This window comes from Falco peregrinus, chromosome 6 (genome assembly GCF_023634155.1).
Source record: "Falco peregrinus isolate bFalPer1 chromosome 6, bFalPer1.pri, whole genome shotgun sequence".
Lineage (NCBI taxonomy): Eukaryota > Metazoa > Chordata > Aves > Falconiformes > Falconidae > Falco > Falco peregrinus.
In genome coordinates this window covers 10,497,683-10,518,205 of record NC_073726.1, presented here as the reverse complement: position 1 = coordinate 10,518,205, position 20,523 = coordinate 10,497,683, and the positions used below count along the sequence as shown (strand labels likewise).

At 40.6% G+C, this 20,523-nt stretch overlaps 1 protein-coding gene across 1 annotated transcript in view; it reads right to left on the bottom strand.

Annotated features, from left to right (window-relative positions):
* Nucleotides 1-8,411: 8,411 nt before the first annotated feature.
* LOC101919973 (V-type proton ATPase subunit S1-like) overlaps nucleotides 8,412-20,523 on the bottom strand; it is a 56,344-nt gene continuing 44,232 nt past the window's right edge. Inside the window, exons 9-10 of the mRNA XM_055809037.1 lie at nucleotides 17,047-17,284; nucleotides 8,412-9,113 (exon numbers count right to left, since the gene is read on the bottom strand). Coding sequence (XP_055665012.1) covers nucleotides 8,904-9,113; nucleotides 17,047-17,284 — 448 coding nt within the window. The 3' untranslated portion in view covers nucleotides 8,412-8,903. The remainder of the gene's footprint in view (nucleotides 9,114-17,046; nucleotides 17,285-20,523) is intronic.

Sequence of the window (20,523 nt, the reverse complement as noted above, 5' to 3'; positions counted from 1 at the left end):
GGACAGGGGCATCACACTGTGCTGGCACATCCTCTGTCATTACAGAAACAAGGCATGCCTGACAACAGAAAGAAATCAATGCCAATTTTCCTGTAACTGCTTGGCAGAACAACAATTACTTCACTGATTAAATCATCAGTTAACTAACAGAGGTAAAATTCAAAAGTTAAAGGAAACTTCCCAGTGTTGCTATGCAAAATTCTCTCTATTCCATTTTCAAGCCGTTATGTGATCTGGTGAAGTCCTGCTTTGTTCTCTCAGAGCCTGTTGCCATGGAAGTGACTGAAATATCACAAGTGAAGCACTATAGCTTCTATTTCCTAAACAAATAAGCAGCTTTTTCCTCTGCAAAGGACCACAAATGGTACTTGTGCCACTCTCAGATATGCATTGCATTTGCCAAATGCTTTGAAGCACTGAGCTCAGCTCTAAGCAATTGGGTCACCTAACAGGAAGGACCAGCTAGAAGGTGCTGCCTCGTGTGTGGGCAGAAGGAGAATGTTCTGGAGTTTTGGACTTCACAGTATTTCCAAATTAGATCAGGTCACCCCTCATTTCTGCTGTTTACTAGCAAACAGGCCCATTGCAAACATGAAGGAAAGGGAAAATAAAGTGAGCTTCAACTCAGGCAAAGCTTAAAGTCAGACATGCAAGTGGACAACGTAGCCCCATGAACAAAAAGGATCAAACAACAGAAAGCTCAATATTCAGCTGCCAAACCACTTCTGCCTGTTAGGGAGCAGGATGACATCTTGGTTTTTTTGGAGAAAAGGGCTAACATTGCTTGACTTGGTTTTCAGAAACACTCTTTGTGTGTTCAGGAGAGCATTAATACTGCTGCTTTACCTGATGCTTGCAAGGATGGAGAGGGAGAGAGGACACCTTGCTTTCCTGCTCCTTGAAATGCAAGCAGACATGAGGCAAGCCAGCCCACAGTCTGCAAGGGGGTGGGTGGACCAGCACACTGTGTTTTCCCTGTCTGATGTATTCAGAGCAAGCGAACAGGAGAACCAGGAGCCATCTGACACTGCAGAGTCTCCCTTGGAGTCTCTTTCCAAAGAACAAATATAGCAGTGCTCCCTTTTTCAGTAGAGGCAGAGACTTTCTTAGAATAAACGTTTAACTCAGAGAAAAATCTGTTTGCATGTTGTTTTTCACAACATATGCTTTCCTACTGAACAATGCTTATTCCTGACATTTTAAAGCAGCTGCTATGTTTTCCCATTAATTTATTTATGTACGTATTATTTCCCACAGGAAGAAAACTGGGAAGAGGGGAATTTCATCTTCTTCTTTACAGGTTTCTTATTAAAACTTTTGCAGCATTTCATAGATTTATACAAAAGTCCTGTATCCTGTGCAGGTCTTCCAATCTCATTCTAGAAATGCTGCCTATAAGAAGGATTTTTTTTTTCCATTCCTCCATTTTCTAATTTCTAATTGGAATTTATCTGGAGGTGAGCAAGTACAGCTCTTTTCATCAAAAGGAGATGTAAGATTTGGTCCTTGACTGTTGATCCTTCCAGCTTTTTGGCTAAAATGTTTTTGAGTAGGTGTAAGTTCTGGGTTGCTTGTGCTTTTGATGTGTTTACAAAAACTGAACTTTAGAAGAATTGGACAATGACTCATGCTCTCCAGTCCTAACCACCTTGGCTAAGGCGGACAAGTTAAATCAAGGTCAGGCGGTCAGGCACAGTCATTGAGACAGGCAGATCGGGTGGCTGTGGCTGGGAGCTGCCCTGGTGAGTGGCACTGGAGAGCAGCAGTGTTTCTGAAAGGTGGTGGGAGCACCACACTGCCAAAGAGAGACATAAATATTTGTAATCTTCACTTTAATCTTTCAGGTTTAGAGGGAAAACTGCTGACTTTAGTGTCTTGGCTAAACCACATGGCCTACACAACCGGTGTCATCTCAAATACAAGCTGTGTTCTTCACTTAATAGACAATTTCACAGCACGCCCATCAGTAAAGAGAGGCTATGTTCTGTCAAAAGGTTGCTGTCTTTCCATACATATGAAGCAATTTCCATCAATACATTTTGATTTGGGGACCCTTTCTGTATCAGAGGCTTGTAATAGTATCTGGTATGAAATGACTACCGCCACAGCACCACCAGTAGAGCAAGGTTACTAAGTTCCTTAACAGAAATATCTAATAGGTAATTGTTTAACATTGGACTTGGCGTTTAAAGGGAAAAGATCATCCTCCTTCCAAATACACTAACACAAAAATACGTAACAACAATAATGAAATTATTTCACTTCGAGCACTAATAACAGACATCATCTCCTCTGTTGCAAGTGCCCTTTAGACTTCCTTTCCTACAAAGCATGCAAAGGGCTGGAGTGCAGCTTACGTTGCAGGTGAAGCTCTGTGCTAACACTTTGAGGCAGGAGGCCCAATCTATTACCATACCAGAGAAACAAATAAGCTATAATTTTGATCACTATGTAATTTCCAGATACAACAATGGTGTCACCATAAACAGCTTTTAGAATGAGAGTCCCATTGCATAGCAGCTGAATCCAGCTCTGGATTTGCAGCAGACACATACACTGCTGATTAGACAAGGTGCAGATTTAACTTAATGAGTAACATGCAATCTTACTGAATCTTTGAAGTGAAACCTTTGGCTATTCCAGATGAAAACAATGACCCTGCTGAAGGAGTCCTTCACCTTTCTGATAAGGTAAGGTGGTAAAAGTAACTAGCTCATGTGTTAACCAAGAGTTTCATAACAAACAGAAGATAGTAATTCATTAGGCAAAAAACTATGTCTTAATTCTTAGACACCAATTTTATCCGGGGAAGAGTTTCAGATATTACAATTAAGTAAACTGACCATTAATCTTTAGCTCTTTTATCTGTTCCCAGAAGTGTGCTCAGTCCAACAGTCTATGACCACCAAACCCTTTCTACCCCCTTGAACTTCAGAGTGCTATAAAAGCAATTTATAGCAGAAAGGGCTTCAAATTATGCCAGAACATGAGCAAACTTTGAATACCCAGATATATATACAATAAAGAATTTTTTGTGCTATTTAACACACACACACATTCACACAATAATTTCTCTCCATTTAGGTATCTATTAATCACTACTGGACCACATGAATTAATAGCAGTAAGCCATTAAGCTCTGAATTCTGGCCCCAGAACCAGCCAGTACACCCACAAAAACTTCTGTGAAAACCTAAATCAATGAAAACTGATGCAACCGCTTCACTCTTGCTGTAAACAACCACAAAAGATCTACAAGCAAAAGCAGAACATCTGTTTTGTAATTGTCATACTAGATAGCTATAAAAAGATAGATGAAACCTCGGATTTTTGCATTCAAAATTCTACTGCCTGTTTCAAACACTCTGGGGTCCATTTCTGTCACTTCGTGCACACAGTAAGATAAATGTGGTGTAGCTGCAGGGTTCCCTCCTCCCACTCCCTTTTAACTACCTCAGAATTTCTGGAGGGCAACCAAAGCGGCAGCTCCTGCCATAGTTCGCAGACAGGCCCAAAGAGTGGTTCTGGGAGAGCAAGCTGACTTGGGCAACCTTCCAAGACAGCCCAGTATCACATAGGTGTGCACACCTTCACTGGCAGTGGCAGGGCCCTTGGTTGCTGCTCTTGATTTTCCAGGCAAGGACTCTGGTGACCCTGCAGAAGTGCAAAGGTTCTTACTGCCTATTGAGGAGAAGACGATGATCTGCGTTGCTTCTCCTTTTCCACATTATTTTTTTTCTCTTTTTCACTAAAGACAAGGGTTGGGACCATGTGGGGCCTGGGACATCCTTGCTTAATTGCAGTCTGAAGACACAGAGTGAGAGAAGGTGGCCACAGCTGAGACTTGGTGCTCTCTAGGTATCTTCTGTCATTGACAACCTTCAGGGGTCTTCACAGCAGGGTATGAAACAGAGCACACCTGAGCTTGCCCTGACATAGGTTATTAGTTGAACTATGTTCAGGCATGCAGAGACAGAAAACACACTGCCTAAAGTGGAGCTGGTCCTGCCTCTCAGGCTGTTGGTAATGTGGTCTTTGACCCCGTCGAGGCACATGCTGCCTGCATGCTTTGATTTCCACTTTTGACAGCTATAACTAAAATCCTTCCCCAATATCATTATGATGTGTTAAAGATATCAGTGTTTGCAGCTGCTTTGTTCCTCTGCTAGGATTTTATTACTTAGCAGCATGAATGACAGACCCAGACAAGCACCTGCATCTCAGTAACTCTAGTGCAAAATCTGATGTATTACACCCTTGGTGGAAAAACAGAGCACAACACCGTAAACTTAATGAACAGCTGAGGCACAGGTATACATGCATTAAAGGCAGGGTAGATAAGGACAGTAATATCTCAAATCATGCCAGTATGCTTCAGTGAAAGATATCCATTAAGCAGCTAAATTGATCGCTTTGCCATCCATATGTATTCCTGTTTATCCAGAATAAACAGGATACACAAAATTGTAACTCAAACATTACATCAGAAAGTCCTTAACTTATCCACCTTCAAAAAGAACTTCTATGAAAGCATTTGTTGGGGTTTTTTTATGTTGCAACATTATTTTTGCACAGCTTTCATTAACTAAAGAAAGTTGCATATGATGTTATAGTGACTGTACACCATTTTATTTTACTTCTAGTTAGTGTATTAAGACAGACTCAAAATGGGTTTCCCAGTCTTCCACTGGACACCCACACTACCATTTGCAAAGCAGAAAACATGATCATTGAGGAAATATCTTCGATTATGGCAATAAAGGATAATACATAAAACTGCATATAACTCTAAGTTCAACTATAATAATTCAAGAACATACCACGTCCAGAGGTTACACAGAAATCCAGCCAATCTGGAGCAGAGAACCTGTGTTCAAACAGAAGGAAAACAAAATATTGTGATGAAGATAAGGAAGCCACTTCACTTGTGGGACATCAATAGCAGATGATTTGTCTTTGGGCTTAGTCACTGTCATGAGTCTCCTTTCCACCCACACAGGTAGGAAGACTAAGAAAGTCACCGTCCCACATTGTGGAACCGAGAGACTACTTAGGGAACCACCCCTTGGCAAGATCTCTTTCTTTTTTTTTTTTTTTAATCTTTTTTTTTTTTTCCTGCACGTCAATAATTTTTAAGCCTTTAGAAATCAAAGTTCTGAAGGAAGAGCTCTTTTCTCCTTGATTTTGCACTAAGTTTTGCTAGGGAACAGACTAATCTGAGAGCAGAACTTTTATTAGCAAACTGAATATCAGGTTCCTTTACTGGAAGGTATCAGACACCACAGGATTTTTTGGCACTTGTGCAGACTGAAGGCGTTGTTTGAATTTTGGCTTTATTTCTTGTTATCCAACCTATTTTTATTTAGCAATAAATTAATCTTCCATAAGTTTGTTTTGCCCATAATAGTAACTGGTAAGTGGCATCTCTGTCTTTATGTTGACCCACAAGCTTCTGTGTCTTATTTTCTCCCCCTATCCTGTTGAAGAGGAGAGCGGGGAGGAGTTGAGAGACCAGCTAAGTGGGCATCTGGCAGATGGCCAAAATCCACCCACCACAGGATGCCAGAGAAAAAACAGCCTGCAGGAAAAGGAGTCCCTGCCCACCTTGTGTGGGTTGTCTCATCCTCTTGTTCAGTGTAAGGACAGGATTATCACTATACTTGCCTCCATAGTCATCATCACCTGCTCAGACTACCGCTAGTTTTTCCCCAGCAGTGACCAGTATCTAACATTAAGGCTTCTTGTATTTCTGATTATCTTAGGAGTTCGCTTCTCATGGTCATTCCTTGTTTTCGGCACCTCTAGTTTTCCCTGCTTGATCCCAGTTTATGTTGAAATAATTACAGAACCTTCTAATGCCTGGACACCACCTAATAATTCAGCTGATTTAGATTCGCATATTAATTATCTGCCCGTATTAATTTGCATATTAATTGTTTCCAGAAGGAAAGGAGGAGTCGATTACTTCATTGAGTCTTCCCTTGACAGATGGAATGATTTTTCCTCCTTTACTGCCTACATAAAAACACTACTCTTGGACTATTTCTACTGTAAAATCCTGCTATAATTTCTTGAGGCTGAGCCATATTTAACAGGGATGAATCCAGAATCCAGCCTTGCTGAAATCAGTGATCAGTTATCTTTGTCTCCAGCATGATGTGCAGCTGCAAGGGTTCGAGATGGCATGGGGACCCTAGCAGCACACGTGTTCCCCTGAGGTGGTGTATTGGATGCCCATGCCCAGGTGTGAACAGCAGGGGTGGCCTCTGTGAGAAGAGGTCAGAGGAGCTGAGTGGGCATCTGCCAGCCAGCCAAGGTCAACCCACCACATGTGGGCAGACAGCAGATGGTCCTCTTCTGAGAGGGACTGGATGCCCAGTGCTCCTGGCCCCCAGGACAGCTAGTGTTGTAGGTTGTTCCTTTCCTTTTCCAATGTCTTTCCCAACACAGACATCACAAGGATAACCCTACCATATCAAAGGCTACAATATATCGTTTGAGCTTTCCACCACAGGGATGTCCCAACTCACTACAGAAACAGACTATATGGTCCCGCAGGCCCTACTTACAAAAACATTCATGGTATCATTGTTGGGAGAGAAGATAGAAGGAAAAACTTTTCCCAAAAAACCCACTTTCTCTTCACCCTGGAATGTGTAACATCAAACACAGCAGACAGTTCAGTCTGGCCCTTTTCAGAGGATTTCAGTTTAACCAAATCAGCAAAAAGCTAATACACAAACATTTCTTCCTACATCTCTTCCAACCCGATCTATTCTGAAAGAGGCTTATCTCTTCCCCATGGTACAGCCTATATGAGACTCTGTTTCCTCCTCCTCTTCTGCAGAGTCCAGCCCAGACAAACAAGAGAGGCTGCAGGTATCCCCAGTGCCACACTACAGTCAGGACACTGTCAGCTCTAAGAGAGTCCACAGGCTCAAGAGGAGGTTGGACAAATTCACAGACTATAACTACACCCAGAGTTATTAAATACAGAGACCTCAGCTCTGGCTGAGAAAGTCTCTGAACTTAAATTTTGGAGAATGGGAGAACATCTGCAGGAAATACTGCTACATGCTCACCACACTCACACCACTGCTGGAAATAGGATCCTGAGCTGGGTGGCCTTGTACAGATGTTCTTCAGTTCTTATATATCACCACTGCTGAACAAAATCTATTTCAAATTGTACTGAATTTAGATAAAAGTCATAAGAAAGCTGTTTTCTACAACCTAATTCCTTTAATAGCCTTCCTTTCTTCTAGCTATGAGTTATATGACTATGATGCCAATTTTCAGATTTCACATTCATGTAGCTTGTTTTGAAGGCAGAATTAATACAACAAATCCAGTTGTCTCTTCTGGCAACTAATTTTTGCCAAGAAAATGTGCCTTTCTAATATAGTGGGTTTGTGTAGATAAAATGCCAGCATTCTTTGAGGTTTTGAAAAATGTTTGGGAAAAATATTGCAGCAGAGGAGTCACCTCTGCTAGTTACATGCCAGCTTTATATTTGTTTTCCTGGTCAGGATTGAATGATTTAGGAGAAGTACCTTCAGACAGCATTTAATTTACCTCTTTGACTCCATAATAAAAATGTGACATCCAGGAATGCTGGTTAAAAACTATTGTTGGTCTAGTTAAACAGTCGATTCTGTCTTTCCTCTGTATCATTATCCTATGACATGGATCAAGACCAGAAAAGGTAGAATTTTTCTCATGTGACAAATGTAATTTTGTCAAAATGATACCTTTTTATTCTTTAGCTACTAACAGAACATGAACAGTCGTAATGGAAGTTACAGAAGGAAGAATGAAAATGTTATTTTTATAATTTTTTACCATTTTATCATTGCTCTTTTACTATTTCCTAACTTTTCATAACATTTAGTAATTCACTTCATAGTCAGATTGCCCAATGAGAAGATGTAGTGTCTTTATTAATTGCAGAAGAATTCAGCACACTCTGAATGTTTTCAGGCTCCTGGAGTCATTGAGATGACCATAAACATGCTCAGAGTTCAACAGTACATTAGCACAGTCCTTCTAATGACTTTACATAAAATTTATTTTCTTTTTTGGTACAAACTTCCTAAGTACTCCAAAGATACCTGGAAAAGGAGGGTTGCTAAAAAAAATACCTTATCTCTGTTAAGATGCTGTCTGCACCGTACATTGAGTCATACTAGGTTATGAACTTGAAAAGTTGTATTCATTGTCATAACACCAAATATAATTTTGTGATCAGTTTGGACAAGGACCTATATTGTTTAGGAACTCCATCAGTTGTCCATGGGTAAACCAAACATATGAGTTAGTTACTCAACATAAACCTTAATCCACCCATTTTCATTTGTGATACCGCATTTGAACAATACTTTGAAATACTTTGGAAAGACTGTTCAAGACTGTTTATTTAGTAAATTATACTTTATTAGTTCTGTACTTTTCTGGAAGGTTTTCTCAAGAGAAAAAATGACAAGACACAGTTCAGTCTTCTTAAAACGTAGCATCAATGTGACATATTTACTAAAGAGCCTTTAGAGAGAGACCAACAATTTCAATATATAGTTTCCTATCAAGTAAGTTATTCATCCTTCCCATTTATCTCTGTTCTGATAACCTTTCTTTGCCATAACAGTTAATTGGAATGCAGTTTGTAGTGGTCTTTCTAATAACCAAATAGAGTAATAACCTCCACAGCCTCACCTCAGACCCTTAACACAGACAGCTGTTAACAAATCACAATAATAACAAGCAGAATTATTCTTGTTGCCAAGCATAAGGATCCTTTATATATGTAGTTGAATTATCCCTTTCTGCTATGATATCTTTTCAGGTTACACGTATTATGTAGTAGGTTGTAAAAAACATAAATATCAGACTAGGAAATAACAGCATGGCTACTCTGTCTGAGGAACTGACAGAGCTGGACCTTTGGGATCATCATATCTGTTGTTTGTTGTGAGCTGCATGATCATATGGATTCCGTAGGCCAGGATCCACAGTAGAAGTACAGATGTCACCAAGCCCATCCAGATTCCAGGAGTGAAGAAACCCGTACAGTCACTCGCATAGGAAAACTGATTGTTTTCAACATTGAAGCCTTGAATCTGAAAATGAAAAAAGGTAAATAGATGAGTGGATTTAAGCATGGACCGTAGGCCCTAGTTTCAGAATATATGTGGTAATTACAGAAAATGCACCTGTTAATTACCGCTCACACTCTGCACATTAAAAAAGTGTGAGAACCAAATCCTCTGCATGACAGTTTTCCATGTCCCCTTTTCACCCAAGATATTCATAGAATAGTGGAGTGGTCTGGGTTGGAAGGGACCTTAAAGACCATCTAGTCCAACCTCCCTGCCTTAGGCAGGGACACCTTTGACAAGACCATCCAACCTGGCCTTGAACATTTCCAGGGATGGGGCATTGTCATGGGTTAAGCTGCCCAGCCAGCAACAAAGTACCACACAGCTGTTCACTCACTCCCTCCCCCACCACCTCAGCAGGATGGGGAGGAGAACAGGGAAAAAAAATAAAACTTGTGGGCTGAGATAAGAACAATTTAATAATTGAAATAAAATATAATAATAACTAATGAAAAGGAGAGAGAGGGAAAGAGGAATAAAACCCAAATGGAAAAAAAACGAGTGATGCACGGTGCAATTGCTCACCACCTGCTGACGGATGCCCAGCCAGTCCCCAAGCAATGATCAGTGGTTCCTGGCCAACTCCCCCCAGTTTATATACCGAGCGTGACATTCTGTGGTATGGAACATCCCTTTGGCTGGTTGGGGTCAGCTGCCCTGGCTCTGCTCCCTCCCGGCTTCTTGTGCACCAGCTCACTGGCACAGCATGGGAGACCTGGGAAGCCCGTGGTGTATTGTTTAGCAACAGCTAAAACATCAGTGTGTTATCGACATAATTCTCTACTAAATCTAAATCACAGCACTGTACCAGTGACTAAGAAGAAAATTATCCCAGCTGAAACCAGGACAGGCGTCCACAGCTTCTCTGGGCAACGCGTTCCAGTGCCTCGCCATCCTCATAGTAAAGAATTTCTTCCTAACAACAAATCTAAATCTATCCTCTTTCAGTTTAAAGCCAGTCCCCCATACCCTGTCACCACATGCCCTTGCAAAAAGTCCCGCTCCAGCTTTCTCATAGGCGCCCTTTAGGTACTGCAAGGCTGCTATAAGGTCTGCCCAAAACCTTCTCTTCTCCAGGCTGAACAATACCAATTCTCTCAGCCTGTCTTCATAGGAGAGGTGCTCCAGCCCTCTGGTCATCTTTGTGGTCCTTTTCTGGACTCACTCCAACAGGTCCCTGTCCTTCTTCTGCTGGGGGCCCCAGAGCTGAACACAGCACTCCAGGTGGGGTCTCATGAGAGCAGAGGGGAAGAATCACCTTCCTCGGACCTGCTGGCCACACTTAATGCAGCCCAGGATATAGATATGGCTGGCTTCTCATAAGCCTATACTCCCTAGTCCTTCTTCTCAAGGCTTTCTCAATCCATCCTCTTCCCAGGCTGTATTTCTGCTTGGGAGTTCCCCGACCCACATGCAGGACCTTGCACTTGGCCTTGTTGAACTTCATGAGGTTCACATGGGCCCACCTCTCAAGTTTGTCAAGGTCCCTCCAGAAGACATCCCTTCCCTCCAGTTTGTCTACCGCACCACACAGTTCAGTGTTTTCGGCAAACCTGCTGAGGGAGCACTCTATCCCAGCGTTCATGTCACTGACAAAGATGTTAAACAGCTCCAGTCCAAGTACTGACCTTTGAGGAATGCTACTCCTCAATAGTCCCCACTTCTTTATGAGTAGAGAAAGTGTGGGTAACCCCTCCACAGTTTCTAGGATGATCTGCTCCATGATCTTGCCAAGCAGCAAGGGGAGCCTGACCAGTCTGTTGTTCCCCAGGTCTTCCTTATTTCCCTTTTTAGAAATGGTGATTACGTTTCCCCTTTTCCAGTCAGTGGGAACTTCACTGGACTGCCACAGCTTCTGTGTGGATAGTGGCCTAGACACTTCATCCACCAGTACCCTCAGAACTTGTGGATGCATCTCATCAGGTCTCATGGACTTGTGCACCTCCAGGTTTCTTAGATGTTCTCAAACCTGATCTTCTTCTCCAGCAGGTGATTCTTCATTCTCCGAGTTCCTGCTTTTACTTTCTGTGACTTGGGCAGTATGACTGGAGCACTTGCCAGTGAAGATCAAGGCAAAAAGTCATTGAGTACCTCAGCCTTTCCCATATCCCAGGTAACCAGGTCTCCCATTTCCTTCCGGAGAGGGCCCACATTTTCCCTAGTCTTCCTTTTATTACCCACAGACCTGTAGAAGCTTTACTTGTTGCTGTTGATGTCCCTAGCCATATTTAAATCTTTCAGGGCTTTAGTTTTCATAACTTGATCACCGGCTGCTCAGACAATTCCTCTATATTCCTCCCAGGCCACCTGTCCTTGATTCCACCTGCTGTAGGCTTCCTTTTTCTGTTTGAGTTTGTCCAGGAGCTCCTTGTTCACCCATGCAGGCCTCCTGGGTTTTTTGCCTGCCTTCCTCTTTGTTGGGATGCATCACTCCTGAGCTTGGAGGAGGTGATCCTTGAATATCAACCAGTTTTCTTGGGTGCCTCTTCTCCTCAGGGCTTTATCTCATGGAACTCCACCAAGCAGGTCCCTGAAGAGGCCAAAGTCTGCACTCCTGAAGCCCATGGTAGTGATCTTGCTGTGCACCCTCCTTGCTGCCCTAAGGATCTTGGAACTCCATCATTTTGTGGTCACTGCAGCCAAGGCTACTCTTAAGCTTCACATTCCCCACCAGCCCCTCCATATTGGTGAGGACAAGGTCCAGCATGGCACCTCTCCTTGTTAGCTTCTCTGTCACTTGGAAGTTATCTTCAGCACATTCCAGGAACCTCCTGGATTGCCCATGGCCTGCTGTGTTGTCCCTTCAACCGATATCAAGGTGTCTGCAGTCCCCCATGAGGTGGTCTTGTGAATGTGAGGCTGCTCCTATTTTTCTTGTCGTAGTCGGAGTCCAACTCAGTCAGCCTCACATGGGGCACCAATTGTTGCAGCACAATCAAACTAGCAGACTGCAACAAGGCTTTACTGTTGGTCAGATTCTACTGTCTGTGCTGTATCTCCTTCCTTCAGAAACCACTGCTTCTCCTCCATCTGACCCCCTCTCCCACCATCCTCAGGGCTATTTAACCACTTAGCAGGAACGAGCTACAGCTGCACATCGTCCATGTCAATTAACCCACTGCCTTCGAGGCAAGGCCACAGCTGCATGTTATCAATGCTGATCAACCCACTGCCTTCAGTCCTCTACATTTTCTATAGAGGGAATCATCTACTCAGTCATCCTGGTCAGACAGCCTGCAGCAGACCCCCACTATAATGTCACTTGTCCTTGCCCTCCTTTGAGTCCTGCTCTTGGTCAGCTCCTCATCCATCCCCAGGAAAAGCTCCATGCACTCCACCTGGTCATTGACATAGAGGGCAACACCCCCTCTTTAATTATATTAAAGATGCAGAATTCATTTATTTGGCAAAAAGTAGTTTTCCCACTTCAGAAATTTTCATTATGTTTAGAAGTCCTAAAGGGGATGTGTGATCAGTATTGCTCAATGACCACTTAAGGACCAGGAGACTCAAAGCACTCAAAGACATTGGAGTTAAGGGCTCCCCAGATTATAAGATTTGTTGAAATACCCTGAGATTTTTAGTTAATAACTCCTTGACAAGCAGAACTCCTGAAACATACTTTAAAATGCATCTAATGAAGATGACCTTTTTGGGTGGGTTTTAGTGAAAATTCAAAGAGAAAACAGTTGTGAAACCTTTCTTCCCACTGCCTTAGACAACAGAGGCTCAAAACAGGAGAGAGGGCTTGCTTCACTGAGGTGGGGGATCTATGTTTTCTATTAACATATGAAACCTATATAAGCTTTTCCAGCAGTTAAAAAAAATCTCTAACATCTCTCCTTTGAATGAATTCTCAGTGTCTGCCACTGACTGAGGTCCTACCATATTATTTCCCTCAGAAAAATCAGCCACTTTGGGGATCTATTTTCTGCCTAACCAACAATTTTGCAAAATGTATAACAAAGTGAATGCCTTTGAGTCCCCTATCCTTCTAAAAAAATTGTTAAAACCAATCAGAGGATCAGAGAACTATGAAGAAAGGGAAGACAATCCCCCTTCCACACAGATGCATGTAATGACATAAGCATTGATTTCTTCAGAAGGAAGGGAATCTGACTGGTGGAAGGAAATGAAGGAAGGAAAGAATTAATCTAGTATGTGATTTTGAGTCTTGCTTAAATAATTTTACAAAGAAAAATGAAGACTGAGATTATTATGTATTTACAAGTTCTTTAAAATGGGTGTGTGAGGAAAGCACCAAACATCATAAATCCACCAATAAAGAAATGAGACCTTAAAACTATTTTCTATAAAATATTATAGAACAAAATAAAAAATAAAAGAAGGATTATTTTATTTAAATCATTTCCCTCACCAGAAAATAAGCAAGGAAGCAGAAGATCATGGATCTTTACTTTTCTATGTTCCCATTCCATGATTACTCTATGCTGTATGATAAAATAAACGGAAAGCTTTGTGGTAATAAAAATTCGTACTTCCTAGGAAAGTTATTGGTACCAATGTTGGTGGTTTGCATACCATGCTGCACCAGTAAGCACTCGGAGTTTGAGTTCATTCATGGCTCAGGCACCTAAATATGTATGTAGTATGCATGTTAAAGCCAATGTCTACACCTTCCAGAATACCAATTAATAAAACTATTATCATACGCAGAACTAAGGGCTCTTTAGGTACTGTGGAGTGAAGATGATTTCAGCATGTCAGGATTTTATGGGCCTCTTAGAAGAATCTTTCCAAGCCAGATCGTGGTAGGTGACTTGCAAAGACTGCCTGCTTTCACTGTAGGCAATCAGAGTTCTGATTAAAGCAGGATTAGCGAGTATAAGCCTTTGGCTTGGATAACTGCACAGTTTTGGAGAATAGAGGTGATCACCAAAGGCTTCGCTTGTTAAGCCACTGCCTTGACAACAGATCAAAATGTGAATAGGAGTCATGAAATCTAATCTGAAAGACCTATTTACAATGAAAACAGAAAGCAGGTGAAGATCTATGTCATTTATGCTTAAAAAAATGGATGAAATTCTGGAAAACAATACACACATGTTACCAAATTTACAAGAACTCTTTGTAGCACTTAACAGGTATATTCAGTTTAGAAAGGCTTTACCACTTCTGATTTAGATCCAGAAATACTGAATTTTATTATGTCAATCCTATTGTGTGTTTTTTTTAAAGCAGGATTATGCTTATTGAACCTTGGAGCTGAAAGCTTTAATTGTACATTCTTAAAATGCTATGTCTACTTTCAGGCGGGAGATGAAATATATGCAGCATTCTTTTATTGTTTTTCTGAAGCTTTATCATTTCTGTGGGGGTGTTAGAATCCAGGTAGGAGGTAAAAATGTGATTCCTAGCAACATTTCTACCTATAGAAAAGTTAAAAATACTCACATGGTAATCTCTAATTTTTATGAATGTAAAAGCCTTTTGGATACAGGGCTCTGTACTGTGGAACTTTTTAATTTTAGTGTTTGGACAAGCGTCATTTGTCGTGGTTATACTAGTCTGCATTTGCTGTTAATTTTTAACATATTTTTTGAATGGAGTTTTCTCATGACTTGACCTTTGACAAAGCCTTCAAATAAAATGTTGTTTTCATGGGTTTTAAGTGTACATTGAACATCTAATTTTTGAGTTTAGAAATATTTTAACAACGAGTCCTAATATTCTTGATTTTAAAGTTTTTGGAAGTTATTCTTAGGAACAAGGGGGCTTCTAAACCACTATGACACATGCTAAAGAAATGTGCTTTTGGTGGCAGCCTCCTTTTTAACTTCATAGACAATTCTGAGATCCTCAAAAGGATAAAAGATATCATGGTAGAACAACTATTCCTGTAACAACATCAAACCCAACAAAAAAACCCCACCAAAACCAGAGCAGTTTTGGTACTGTGTACAGTTCCCAGTGCTGACATCCTAGGCTATGGGTACACCTAGACAGTATCCCACAGAGGTTTTTTAGGTGGTAGTGACTGAGGTAGCTCCGAAGTAAAGTAAAATGCTGCATCAGTTCCTCCTGGCTTTGGAAAGAGCTATGCAAGGCTTCACTGTGCAGGTGCCATGCCCCTCTAATACAGTGATACTGTTTTCAAGACACCCAGCATTGCAAAGCGCAATCGCACCAGCTAGATCCTGGTTTCTAATTCATCGCATAACATTGGCATGAAAATCATGTTCCTCAGTTTCAGTGACAAGATTTTATGCTGGCTGCAACCACTTAGCATATCTGGTGTGCTTTTCTGTCCATGCAACTGAGCTTGGGGGTTTCTAAACCTCATTCTAGAACAAAGACTTATACTGAGATCAATCAGATGTCACTATGTATCGGTGGAAGATGCTTGAAAAGGTATGATCTGGTTCAGTGAGAACTCAGAAACAAGCCCAGAATGTTGACTTTCTGTTTTCTCACACAACAGAAAAGATCAGAGCAGGACTTCTCAGCTTGTGTTCCATGCTTAGGACTTTATGAGAGAAAGAGGCCTTTCCCAAGAGGAACTAGAAGTTCTGTTGTCCGAACAGTGGAAGCAGCTGCTGCTCCAAATCAATAAGGAAAGTGGGAAACCTACTGCTTCTACTCTTGATCAAGACCCCAATAAAAGGATGCCTACTAAGATGGAGCAAGGCCCCTCTCGAAGCTTTAAGAAGGCAGCAATATCAATGTATATAAAAACTCAAGGAAAAGATACATTGTAAGTGGACACTTTATCATTTCATACCACATGTACTTTCATAGCCTAGTGATGCCAAAGTCTAACTTCAAGGAGTTGATGAGGCTACGTGCAGTTGCATGGACTCAGGTATTTTCAGGCCTTTCTATAAAAAATACCATCAGGAGGAACCTTCACAAAGTTGGTGTATAGTTCTATGTTGCTTCTCAAAAAAACTGGGACTTGATCCTGGAATTTGTGGAAAATATATCTCAGCACCAATGCTGTTCCTCTGAGTTTCCCATTGTTTAAGCAGAAATGTCAAATCTGGACTCAGATTATTGAGCTTTATTAACAAAATCATAAATACATTTCTATCAGCATTTGTATTCAGTTATCATGGTTTAGCTCATCTTTGAAAAATAAGAGTCCAGTTGTCTGGAATTATTCCTATTGTTTCCATGACCTCTTTAATCGAACAGATCCCTTAGTGCAATATTGTTTTAAGATATGAATGTTAATGTGCTTCTCCTAAGTCAAGATCAATGCTCAAAATAATAAAGATGCACTCATCTATATCTCACATATGTAGTGTGTACTACTGCACTAAATACACTGAAAATTTATGCCTCATTAAAAAAAAAAAATTAAAAAGCCAGTTACTTTCCTTCTGGCCCATGCAGGACCTAGTATTGCTCCTGATTGAAGTCAATGTCAAACCTTCAATTAAATTAATTTCATTGGGCTTTTTCTGTCTGTAGGAGTATAGACAGTCTAAGTCACTGAAAACAGTAACCACACTAAGCTGTACTTTCCTAGATAAACAAAGTGCAAAAAAAATCAAATAAAAACAAAGTAAGCAGCATAAACCCACCCACATGGAGAGGCCCACGTTTCCAATAGCAGCCCAATTCATTAAACAGGCATGGAAACTTAGTCATTCTTTGCCTGATTAAGCGCATTTGGTTTTATTGTTTTTTCTTTTCTGTGGACAACTTCAGCTTTGTTTTTCAAAGCTGTGCTTTCATGTTCTTGCTGTTTATCAACTGCCATCTTTTTTACCCCTTTATTGAATAGCTCACCTAGGGGGAACAGCTTTTCTTTTACATTTTTGCTCAGGCTGAAATGAAAGTAAGGGCATTATGAATGCCTATCGTTCAGCACCTACAATAGCAAGTAATAGTTCTTGGAATTATCTCTGAAATGGCAACGTGTACTCACTTGCAACCTGGAAATGAAAACATCCCAGTTTTTTGCCTCATTGTTGGATGGAATCAGCCTTGCAGGATAGTGATTGCTTGTTCCCACCAGCTGACAATGAAATGAATACTCTGCAGGAGCAGAGATGACAGAAACATTAAATTTAGCAAACTTTTCTCCATCTTGTACAATCTCAACTGAATCTAAAGTGGACCAATTTCTAGCTGAGCCTCCGTAGAACTTGTTGGTCATTAAAAACCTAGAAAGACAACAGAGAGGAAAAAGAAGTCAAAATGACAGAAGGAAAAAGTTAATACTCATTTGATGAAGTACTAGTGGCAGATAAAGGTTCACTATTGCTAGCTGCAAACATCACAGTTGGTATCTTAGCTTGGCCTCCCATGTCATTAGGATTGTTCACAAGTGAAGAGACTGAGTATGTTTTTACTACTTAAGGGTTTCATCTCACAAGCACAGCTTTCATAGCTCTGGCAGGCAAGGAGAAAATGCAATTTCATTCTTCAATGGCCCCTTCCAGTGCAGTATTTAATCAGTCACCAACACTTTATAATCAGTGGCGGAGAACCTGGGAAACTGTCAGTAGACCTGCAGTGGCTCTCAGTAAACATTTTATGGCATTTTTTGAAAATTGCTTTTATGGTAGGTACAGGCATAATAACCGTTCTGATTTATCATTGCAATTCTTCCTTGGCTTAGATGCCTAAATTGCAGTTTCCTTTGCAAATGTCTGAATTTGCAGTAAAAGAGTTTTCTCTCACTGGAGGGTAGGGAGGGGTCATCACCTCTAGTTTCCCAATTTTTAGTGGTTTAGACAGAAATAAATATTTTCTCTTCTTGAAAAGGTCTGGGTATGTGCAGTATTGTAGCAGTTTCCAGTAGTTTATAATTATGGGATTTTTATATATATATGTTACTACTGCTGCAATTTGAACACCTCCCAAATGTTCAGAAACAGAAATAATTGAGAACATCCAGAAGTACATCCTGATGCTTTACAGATCAGGACTATGTCCTAGTCTACCACTTTTTACCCAGATACTTTTAAGTATTCAAGTTATCCTATAAGGAAATTATAAACTTTTCTCCTTATTGCACGTTGCTTAATACTTTAACCCTGCTTGGTCTGTGTATGTGTTGCTCTATATAGTTTGCTGATTATTATTTATTTATTTTTGGCTTATTGATAACCATAAAGAATTTAGAAGGGAAATCCTTTTAACACTACATGAGACTTGCTACAAAATGAAATATTCTAATATGTTTATCCAAAATGGATAACACTGTATGTGAATTGTAAAATTTGGGGTAATACTTAGATGCAATTATGATAGGTCTGAAAAATACACAGTCATCTATAAATATGCCACAATACAGAAAATATTATGTTCTATAGGGTATACATATATACATGGAGAATATTCTCTGTTGTAGAATATTGCTTGTTTGTCCAAATCAGTTTCTTTTGGTAGCAAGTCATTCGACAACATAGAGTCTAAACTCCACAAAATATTCCTTAGGGGTAACACACAAAATTTGACAAGTTAAATTACTACAGTAATTAATTTGTATTTTTTTAATTATCTGTGGCTTTTGGTTCATATAACTTCATAATCCTCAAGAGTTTCAAAATGCACAGAAGTAATCCCAGAACTCAAAGTGTCATTCAGGTGAGAAAAGGATATTCTGTCTTATGGCATCCGTTACATTTCGAGCCTGAACATCTCTTTCCATTGAACATTCAGCTGCAAGCATCAGTGAAATAGAAAAAAAAAATTGAATTTCATCTAGTACACATTCACAAATATTTATGGAAAATATATTGTTATAGTGATGAAGTTACAAAATTAAAGCATGTATTAGCCTAGTTATTAACTGCTAGAAGAAAGGAACCTTTTCCTGATACAGAGCACAATCTGAACAGAATTTGCATGGCGTTTCAGTAGCAATGCTATAGACACTAGCTGGAGGCCAGCTACAAGCACAGAGAAGTTTACTTAAATGTTTGTGCCAACCACAGATGCTGGGTGTGGTCTGTACTTTTGCTGAGAAGCTAAGTGGTGAACAAGGAAATTCTTTGGAGACTTCCCATATGAACAACCAGGTTTTTATAAGGCTATGTATGTAATTACAGTCTAAAGCGACCTCCAAGAGAACGCTGTATCTTCATGTTACACCAAAGACTAAAATTTCATCTTACTTGCACGTTTGTGAGAATTAACATACTAATTAACGAACTAGATGAGCATGGTTAACTTAATAACATGGGCTTTTATCCTCAGCATTTCTCCAAACAACTGGTAGTGGATAGCCTCCAACTACATGCTCTTAACTGCTAATTGGTACAACTATAATTCATTAAATTACAAAAAAGTCATGCAAAGGACAAAAATCAATAGCATTACTTCATTTAGTTTAATATTTTCTCATATGAGTAGACAGCAAATAGAATGAGCACAATATACCAAATTAATGACAAGGGGTGGAGAGATAAAGATTTTACCTGCAGAACTGAAAGTATCTTGGCTTTTATAAGAAATGCTGTGCTTGTATTAAACATTAGAGCCAAGACAGGAAGCAAACTTTCACACAGACATTACGTACTTTACATATTGTGGCACAAACAATTCCTGCTCATAGGCCAGACTCCCTTTGTGCCAGATAACCATGTGAACTCTAAATGCCACCACTTGTTACCCATCAAGTTCTCATGTGGCTGTTCGCTACAGGGAGAGATATTTCTGAGAAAGAAGTTACTGTTTCAAAGATTCAAAGACAAATGCGACTGGTAGGTAAAAGACTTTAAAACATGGTTCTTAGGTCAATTTATTCTATACATGCTATGAGCGACAAGAACAGTCAAGTACTTATCAATGTCAGTAGGGAAAATACTAATACTCTGCACTTCCATCCACTTTGACACGTTTTCCTAAAGAAGATGATAGACAGGTTCTTGGATACCTGGATGTCATCAGCTGCTGAGAGAGCTGCTCCCACAAAAACTGCTGCCCACTGCTCATACCTCTGCTACAGCACGAGTTCACTTTTGTAAATTTTTGTAAACTTAGCACAACCGAAGCCACTCTACAACCACTCCCTAACAGCTCACCTCTCGGTGGCAAATGCAGGAGGCTGAATGGGACTGCTGCTCTTGCTAGAGAGGGAGATGGCAGCTGTTTGCATAGGATGAAGCAGCTATTGCAGCTGTTAGTAGTAGGAGGTGGGATATGACTAGCTGCTCAGCACGAGGTGGTAGACTAGCAGCGGTAAGGGCAGGGTCGGGATCCAGCTCAAGCTGCTGAAGTTAGGGCCTATTTTATTGACCAAAAAATCAAGCTTTTTGAATGTGGTGCTCTGTGGTGTCACTTTCTGCCTTCAAGGGATGCTCTTCTAGACCTGAGTAAATGGCCCTTAGAAGGGAAAAAAATGCATTCATGGCTCTAAGCTCTGTTGCTTCCCACCTCTTTGCCCTGCTTGTGT